Source organism: Meleagris gallopavo, chromosome Z, assembly GCF_000146605.3.
Source record: "Meleagris gallopavo isolate NT-WF06-2002-E0010 breed Aviagen turkey brand Nicholas breeding stock chromosome Z, Turkey_5.1, whole genome shotgun sequence".
NCBI lineage: Eukaryota > Metazoa > Chordata > Aves > Galliformes > Phasianidae > Meleagris > Meleagris gallopavo.
Window position 1 is genome coordinate 37,250,306 of NC_015041.2, and position 10,014 is coordinate 37,260,319.

The 10,014-nt window shown below is 35.1% G+C and overlaps 1 protein-coding gene across 1 annotated transcript in view; it reads right to left on the reverse strand.

Moving 5' to 3' along the window:
• TUT7 (terminal uridylyl transferase 7) overlaps window positions 1–9,818 on the reverse strand; it is a 28,810-nt gene extending 18,992 nt beyond the window's left edge. Inside the window, 7 exon segments of the mRNA XM_010725814.3 lie at window positions 1,625–1,676; window positions 2,572–2,660; window positions 3,082–3,259; window positions 4,308–4,424; window positions 4,936–5,114; window positions 9,322–9,583; window positions 9,585–9,818. Of these exon segments, the coding sequence (XP_010724116.1) occupies window positions 1,625–1,676; window positions 2,572–2,660; window positions 3,082–3,259; window positions 4,308–4,424; window positions 4,936–5,114; window positions 9,322–9,583; window positions 9,585–9,818 (1,111 nt within the window).
• Between the last annotated feature and the right edge of the window lie 196 nt (window positions 9,819–10,014).

Genomic DNA, 10,014 nt, shown 5'->3' on the forward strand with positions numbered 1-10,014 from the left:
AACTCCAACATGCTCTTAATGCTAGTTTATCACATGTGATAGGAAGAGCATGGTCTATACTCTATGATAAGAGTTGTTATTTAAGCAAATACTTAAGAAAAAATGAACTTTACAAAATTCATAAATACTGTACACGTAAGTAGGGATATTTTGGTTGTGCTAACTTTACTGTAGGCAGATGGAACTTTAGAACAGCTTTAGACCGACAACTTCCGTAAAACAAAGGTATTGTGAAAGATTAAAGACATACAACTTTATCTCAGTATCAGGTGGAAATACAGGAATTAATTTAAATTTCCCTTGTAATCTAGAAATGCTCTACGCAAGTATTAGAACAGGCTTGCTAACAAGAGGTAATGTCTTCCTCCTAGACTTTATTTTTTCCTTCTCTTATTCTTCATATAACTCTTCAAACTTCATTCAGATTCTTTTTTTTTTTTCATTAACACCGAGAAGTATAAATACCACTACAGCTCCTCCTCCAATTGGAGCATATTGATCCAAACTTGCCTCACTGTTTCACTAGGTCAGATGCAGAGAGAACTATGAAAGCGTAACTTAGGTACTCAACTCAATGACTGTAAAACTGAAGCTCTGTTATGCTCGAGCCACTGAGACTGATCTCTTTGCTTTTGCCATGGAAGTACCACAAATACCTAATACTCTGGCCTTGTATCTCCAGACTCAAAAAGACTTTGCACAAGATGTTAAAGAAAACACTATTCAAAATACAGATTCTGAGTTCTTATGGGATCTGGGCGTCTTTTTTTCATCTCTCGTTGAGTAGTAAATACTGCTATCCTCAAAGACTGCTATAGTCATTTGATCAGACAAGATCACATACATACAGCAGAAGGGAAGAGAGGGACAAATAGAGGAATGGAAGAAGGATGGGAAGAGAAAGTCTAGACCAGAAAGTACATGCAAGTTTAATGTATTTGCCTGGAACTATACAGACTGAATTCCCATCTGTGAACAAAATGCAAGGTCAAATGTAAAAAAATTTTTTTTTCAAAATTTGCCTTTAAAAGAACAGAGTTTATTTCCTATTTATTTATTTATTTATTTTTGTCTGGATATGCTCTAGCTGGCTTGAGTACATTTAAGATGTAAAAATGCCATTTAGGAAAGTGATATTGTATGACTATGTATTAGTACACACAGTCATATTCACTGCTTGCAAAATGTGTCTGTATGCAGTCAATAGTACATTAGCTCACTGCATTAACAGACAAGTGCATACAATTACAAGAAAACAGATCACAATCATAGAATCAAAGCAGTCTGATCAAGTTAGAAATGTTCAATGTACTTCAGGTACTATACTGGTTCATACTGCAGTTAGGGAAAGAAATGCACCACCTGCCTTCTTCACTTGTGATGTGGAAGAAAACATCCCATTAGGAATTCCTCATATCAACAGAAATAACTCCAGAAGTCATAAAACTAACTATAAAAACAAGAGTAATTTCTGCCTCTACCAGTGTATTATTTTCTGCAATAATTTTCAGGTTCAAATTAATTAAAAAACCCTCAAAATAATTTGTTTTATATATTCAACAGAGGTGGAATTGATTAGCAGTAATTGTTTAATGGAATTGAATAGGAAGCAACTGTTCCTTACCACTGTTCTGTAGACTTTCTTGAACAAGTAAGAGAACATCTGGCTGACTCATCTGCGAATAAAAATAATAAAATTGTTTTCATTGCAGTGAAAAAGATGATTTCCCACATCACTTTTTATTCTATTTTATTTTATTTTTTTAAACAATGCCTCTAGGTCAATTTGGTTTTTCTTCCAAGACAGCAAGAGGCAAACAGAGTAAGGTTGTATCAGGAGGAATATGTATGGAAAAATTGTGGAGCAACTGCAGGTTTATTTTTTATCTCCAACAAATCAGAATACTGAAAAATACTTTTTCAGTGAGTTTAATCAGCTTACTTTCTGAAATCAGTGGACCTGTCATGTGTCAAAGATTGGAATACAGCTTTTAGTATAAATATTTTAAGAATATAGATCATTTTTTTCTCCATTACACTTCAGTATTCATCAGAGAAAACATCTGATTTTAGCTATAAGAATGTCAAACCAGGAATAATTTTAAGTGTGGAAACAGAAACTTTTCACAGTCCTGAATTTCTTTCCAATGTCTCTAGCACAACAGCATAAAAGAAAACAACAACAACAACACCTACTAGCATGAGAAATTGATACTTTAAATTAATTTGCATATAAGATGGTTTAATGGCTCAAAAATGACATAGCAAACAGAAACTCTAAAGCACAGATGAGTACAGAAGCAAGACCACGGAAATGCCATTTGATCCAGCTGTAATACAAGACAAATAAGTTGATCTACCCCATACGACTGCTAGGAGTTGTCACGGTATTAGAAAAAGCTTCAGTGAAGTATGAAGTCATGTTATATTACAACAGTATTAGTGTGATAGCTTTGTTCTACCCAATGCATTTTCATTTAAAGAATGCTATTACCACTTCGTAAGTTATACTGACATTATATATATAAGTGCAAACCACTGTGACATATTCAATAAAATGGTCTTACTTACGCTGGCAGGAAACTGGATGTCTATGTTTATGTCTGAAGTTTTGAAACCAAATCCGCTAAAGGAGGATCCATACAATCTTAAGGAGCACTCTGCAATGAAAATAACGCTCCATTTATTTTATATCTAAGTCTGTAGCTACTTTACAACACCAACAATGCATCTTACATCTACTGCTAGATTTGATAACCACAAAAGCTCGTGAAGGATCTTCCAACAGCATTATGCTCACTTAGTAAACCCTACCTTCCATTGTTTAAATAGTAAAAGCTTATGATGAAGGTAATATACTCCCCACATCCTGTTCATCTCTAGTTTTCAGTCCAGGTCTATTTAGGTCACGAGCAACATTGTAATTTAATTCTGATATTGCCACATCATGTTGTTTAAAGAGAGTAGTAACTAAATAACATATTTTAGTATCCAACTAGCCAAGTTTTTAAACGAGTTTCCACCTCTGTGAACTTATAACAATTAACATATCTAGCAATTAGAAAAAACTGCAAATAATACCTGGCAATTTTTGATGCAGTACGTCTTCCATTACTGTTCTAATCTTGAGCCTTTCTTGTAAATCTGCATTACTTAAGCCGAACTCCTGTACTACATTTTCAATGGCAACATCAATAGCTTTAATCTGTGAAGGTGTTGGAGGAGGCAGGGCATTCAATAGCTGTTCCTCTTGCTTTTCCTTTAAAGATAAGAAGACTAATGATTCTGTTCAGTTGCTTAATGTTCTAGAATGAATGCATGCAACTTATCTCAATTAATATAACCACAGCTTATCAAGACCACGAAGGTAACTGGAAAAATAACAAGAGAGAAACTGCAATAGGAATAAAACATTTATATATACCAAGAAGTTTCAATAACCTGCAGGGGTACATACGTGTGTACATGTACTTGTGTATATGTATCTGGAATGTAAAAAAAGTCATTAACTCTTTCATCAGCAGTGTGTGTGTATAAGTACACATGTATCTGGAATGTAAAAAAACCACACCAACTCTTACAAAATCTAATGAAGCAAGAGAGGCTAGAAGTTAATGAAAAAGAAACAGAAAACACGATCAAGACAATTACTGCCTATTTAAAACTTGGAAAGCAGAATGAACAGAAAAAAAAATTAAAGAGTAGTAACACTGAGGTCATGCTGGAAGTTACTTTGAGATTTGTTCTGAACATGATCAAACTAAATCATGATCATCTAAATAGGTCTGCAATAGTCCACATGCAGTTAATTTCATTTACAGTATTCTGAATGGCAATCTTCATCCAGACATACAGCTTATGATTTTTGCTTATTATTACACCTCACTGTTTTGAACTTTATCAAAACACTTAACTGACGAGACATACCAAATATACACCAAAAGGAATGCACGTAACTAGCCTACTAGAAGAATTATAGAACAACAGAAGAGTTGAAACAGGTTTCTTTGTTATACTTGAACTCCAGTACCAAATACTATTCCATGACAAAATAAATTAGGACTTCCTTTAATGATGGACATTAAAAAGTATAAATTAAATTTTGAAAGTGAGAGTGGAAGTAAAGTCCAGGCATTAAGTTTACTCTTTTTATGAGCCTCAATACATAATCATTTTGAAGGAGCTTCAAATACAGTAAAAAATATATGAAGAAAGATTTTAGATACAGTGCAGTTTCATAGTTAATAGCAAGTGAAGACAGCTTCAAAAGCTTGCATTTTACACTTCCTCTTCTGTCCTTAACTCACCTTTATGCTCTTTTTGTGTCTTTTCTCCTTAATATGCTTATGAGCAAAAGTCACAGATTCAATCAAAACATCACATAATTTGCAGGCATATTTTGCTGATGGGTAGCTTCGAGGTTGCTAAAATAAAGACAGAAAGAAATCACACCATAAAATAAAGAATAATACTAACTTAATTTTGTTCAATACCCTTGCTAACAGGAAGACTAACAATGAAATCCAGGAATGCTCACTCTATCTTTCCCAACTCTATCTTTACAATCAGAAAGTTCAAACATCAAATATAATGCCAGAAGAAGAGTGCTGCTGGGCAATTAAGTCCAGTACCCCCAAAACCATGGTAGAATATATTAACTGAATGCACAATAATTTTTTTCTGATCTGCTGCCCCAACCTTTAGTGAACCGATGTTAATTGGAGAGCTAATGGGACAGTCTTTTTTGCAATTATCTTGCTGCCACATTGAGACTTAATAATAGAAAAGGATAACTTGCCTTCTCTTTACAATTCATCTACTCGGTCGTTACATCAATAATGACCTTCTAGCTATAGCCAGAGAAATTGCTCAATATGCATTCTCTACATTTTATTCAAAGATTAAAAATATAGGGGATAAATAAAACAGTGGCACCTTCTTCAGTCTATAAATGAAGTCTCGCTTCAATCGTTCTTCAGCTTGCTGTAAACCTAGAAGCTCTTTTGCTGAAAGCACAGATTCATCTATGACTGGGCCACCCACTTCATCATCTTGATCATACTCATCTTTTCTACTTCTTCTTGATCTCCTTGTTTTCCTGAGCTTCTTCATTTCTTAGAAAGAATTAAGAGCAAACACATCAAATAAATTCAAATACCACACAAAATTCTGGATTTCATTTCTTCTTTAATTTCCATTCTACTTAAGCGCAAGTCAAAGAATGATCTACCTTGCATTGTATCATAGCCTGTTTTGTGCGAGTCCGATAATAGCAAGAGTGTGTATCTATGACAGAGCCTAGATTATCACTTATTACAAATGACGATGAAACACTTGTTCATCTCACTGAAAATTACTGGCATGCTTATTTAGATAATTTTGCTAAAGTTGAAAAAAAATTAAAGATTTAGGTGCCTACTTGAGACATACCAGTATAATGCTATGAAGATAGAATATGCCCAAAGATTTCAGGATGCTTAATGCAGCTTAGATACACGAAGAAATAATAAAGCTAAGCAACACACAGGTCACTAAGACTATACAGAAAAACTGACTGTAGGCTTATCTGAATCGTTCATAAAAGCTAACAGCACTAGGAGTTAGCAGTCATGGGTTAGCTGGCATAAAACAAAATCATCAATAGTAACTGCCTGTTAATACGTACTTGTCTTTCAATTAAACTAACACATGGATCATTACTGCCTTCACATTATTTAAAAAAATAAATTAAAAAGTATCACCACCTTTTGGCTCCAGATCAAGAAATAAAGAGCTGTCTAACTACTCATACACATCACTTAATAAAGCTACACAACTTGCACAATAAAGATGCTTAGAAAGCTTATTATGTTTACAGAAAGTTCTGTATCAAATAACTCCAAACACCACTTCTTTTAAGCAATGCCTGTTGTCATTTTGAAGCAGGAATTGCTACTAGTCTGAAAAAGATGTGTAAAACTTACCTCAAGAATGAAAACACATAGGCTGAATTTTCATGTAAGACTTTAGATTAATTTTCACTTGAATGGTTACACAGGATGTCCAAATGCATAGAGTTTCAATATTTCCCTGCTCCTGACAAAGTTTACGTAACTTTCTTAGACTCTAAAACTCTTGTCATACCATGAGGTTTATTTGTAATAGTCAGAAAAAAAGAAAAAAAAGACATCTGCTCTACCAAATGTATTTGTAAGGTTTTGTCCCTGCTATCACAAATTTTGTCTCTAATAACTGGCAAACAAAGCAAAACAAGCTGGTTGTGAATTTTCAATCAGTTGTCTGATTTCATTCACTGAATAACATGTTTGTGCTGGTGTTGTAAACAGGAAAAGAACAAGAATGGTAATACAACCCCCCTCAGCAGAAGAGCAGCCCAAGCATATCCTGGAATAAACAGAACTAAGTCTTAATAGGGATTCCTCTTCCTCCAAATTAGTTCCAAAGAACAGAAACAGAAGTCATAGCCTTGTCTTTACATAACCTTTCCATTTTCTGTACTGGCTCTCCTGCTGAGAATCCTAAGACCCGCAGTTGTTTGACCACATTTTTTTTTCTGATGAATGCTGGTGGGACTTGCGGAAAACTGTCTATTAAATAAATGTCTTTGAAGGAAAGCATGTGACCTAATTATCATTTACCTTTGTAAGTACTAAGTTAGTTCAGAAAAAGCGGCAAAGAAATTTAATACTTCTAGTATTATTTATTAGTTGAAGTAGTGACAATCTAACTATAGGCTAACAAGTAAACAAGTACTAAAGGTACGTTCAAGTTAAAGATTATGCAGAAAAATGAGGGCCTCACATTTGGTAAACTCTGTGTGAGCTACAGTAAAAAGGCAGGAAGCTAAAGAGTAGAGACAACTGCACAGATGTCAAATAAAAGGAAACATCAAAAAAGCACTATTAATAAATGTTTGCTATCTGACAGAGTTTATGCAGGAACCTCAAGAGGTGAGCTACACCATGCCTGTGCTTCACAGCAGGATGAGCTTTGTCAATGCTAGGTGATGCTCATCCAACCTATACTCAAAGGCATTTGCACAGACTGCATGAGTTGTGAAGACAACGTCCCGAGTACTTCACTAGTGTTACACAGAGAAACTTTCCCTCTATTCCTCATCTGAATCCTTCCTGTTGAATTTCAGGCCTGCTCCTTTTTGTTTCTACTATTGGAAAGATTCAAACAAGATTACCATAATATTTCCAATAACTTTCTATATCACTGAAAGTTATTATCATGCCTGTTTCCCACTAGCCTACAGAATAAAGGTTTACTCTGTGTTAGTTGATGTTTTTTAGGCGCCCTGACAACCTTGTTGTCTTGCACTGTTCCTGCTTTATTTATTCAAGAGAGCTGTTGAAGTGGACACAACACTACAGCTAATTTTGCCAAAAATATACAAGAAAAAGAGTACGTCAGGCTACAATTTTGAGTTTCTACACCTCACAGTACCGTGATGCTGACTACTCATTTTCATCTTCCTATTCATTATGATCCTAGATACTTCTCTGAAGAAATGCTACTTAATAGCTCTTTCTTCCTCATTTGTGCATTCCAACTTAAATAACAGTATTCGTATGTATTCATTTGGTATCTCAACCTGTATGTAGCTCAATTCTTCAATTTTGCTAAATAATTTCAATTCTTCTTCCTGCATTTCTGCATTTAGTTCCTACCAGCTCTGCAGCTCATTTATATTAATAAGAACACTGTGTACATTCATAGTTAGAATAGTGTAACAGACTTTCAACAGAGTAGAGCTCTTGCAGAAGTTTGGTCAATGCTTACAATCATTTTAAGAAGATCACCAGTGCTTTCCGTAGCTCTACAACTTTGCTGTATTAATTTCATCCAGAGAATTTTCCTACAGTTTACTTATTCTGGGACTGTCACCCAAGTGTTGAGAATACTATTAACAGTATTTAACTTTTCTCTCATGTCATCATTTTATCATTTTTAAGAAATAAATTAGATACTTCATACTTTCTTCTAGGCAAATCCACATGTACTGCCATTTGTCTCTTTGCTATCTTGCAGATAACCACAGCAGGTTACATTATTTGTTCCAGAGTGGATTCCCAAAATGAAAGTTTTAAAGAGAGGCTTACCTTTTCCTACATGCCACTAACTCAATTCCCCTGTGTAAATTCTGCTCTGCTCTTTCCTTCTGAGACTGAGCTTCACTTCGCAACTGATTTCTAACAATGAGACACACTGGACACCTGCTCAGAGTTCGTCCTCTTACAACTGATGTCAAGAAAGGACAGTACAGTCTCAGACTTGTATACATCAACTAGCAAGACCTTCTCAGTAGAGGAGCCTATCAGCCCATAATGTTAATTAAAATAAAAGACTTCTTGGTAACAGTTAGCTGATCCTTGTTAGCAGCACCTCAGCTAGGTCACAATCTCTCTCTTTTTACCTAACTATAAACTATGTTTTTCTTAAGAACAGGATGAGAGGTAATGGCCTTAAATTGCACCAGTGGAGGTTCGGGTTAGACATTGGAAAAAATTTCTTCTCAGAAAGAGTGGTGACGCATTGGCACAAGCTGACCAGGGAGGTGGTTGAGTCACCATCTCTGAAAGTGCTTAAGAACTGCGTGGATGTGGCACAGAAGGACATGGTTAGTGGGCATGGTGGTTATGGGTTGATGGTTGGATGAGAAAGCCTTAGTGGTCTTTTCCAACCTGAATGATTCTACGATGCTTCTCACTGCTTCGGTCTACTTATACTTTCTTCTCGTACTTGCACTCACTGAAGTTCTGATTATACTGATGACTTTATCCCCAGCCCAGCCTGTTCTCCTCTGCATTTTAATATTTAAGGTTTGTACTTTTCAATATTAGTATCAGTTGCTCCTAGAAAAGTTTAATGCATATGGGAACTACATTATTTGTTCTTACCGTACTACTTACTAGCATTAAGTTCTCACAACATCTCTGACACATTGTTTTCAGTCTTCATTAATATGCACTTTTATGGACTTCAATGGCAGCTCTAAAATTTTATCCTGTACCAACCTAACTGAATTATCTCTAGCAACCTTAGCAGATTCAATCAAACCATACCTGGAAAACTGTAAACAGGGACAACATACAGTTGCTGTAATTTCTGTACCATGTAAAAGCTAACACAATTTATAAAACAAGTTCTATACCACACACTGTACTAACTGGTGACTCAATGTAGTAAATTTGCATTGTATGACAGAACAAAAACATTTTTTTTGATTTAACAGTGATTGTAGAAATTTTACTTTTCAGTAACATACACAGAAAGGTACCAAATAGCATGTATAATAACAAACATCTTGATTACCAGAGCTTCCTCTCTGCATGTCTGACATGTCTTCATCTGCTAAGTCTTTCTGAAGTTGTCGTCTTACATTTCTGCTTCCTGCACCTTCAACTTCATGAAAAGAGTCCTTTCTTGTTCTGTTATGCACGGGAATCCAGATTCCAGATCTGTAGTCTCTCCAGTTTTCAGAATTACCACGGTGGTCATCAGATATCCACTTCTTTATTTGGTCTTTGTGGGTATCACTCAACTTTGACCCTTGACTAGGAGTTATATTTTTTAAGAGAATTTGGGCTTCTGAAAACAGTACGTGGTCCTTGTCTGGGACTACCTCCATAATGACCTGGTGATCCCTTCTTCTTCTGCAGGCTGATATCTATTTTATTGCTATGGCCATTTCCATATTCATCCATTACTTGGTAGTCTTTCCGTGAGAGACCTCCTTTGAATTCTTCTTCAGATATTATCTCCGGTTCCTTACTTTGTTTGGTAACGTAAGGCTTTGCAGTATCTCCCATAGTTATTCCTATTCAATTTTGTGGTTCACACCTAGAAAATAAAAAGTTAAAAGGAGTATTTTAAAAATAATCAACCAATAAATACAGATGTACTGGTTATTATTTTATATGAAAATCTCAAAAATAAAAGCCCTGGCTTTGTAATACTGTGAAGGCAAGCACATCTTGGTGGAAAATGAAATTTTATTTCAATCAA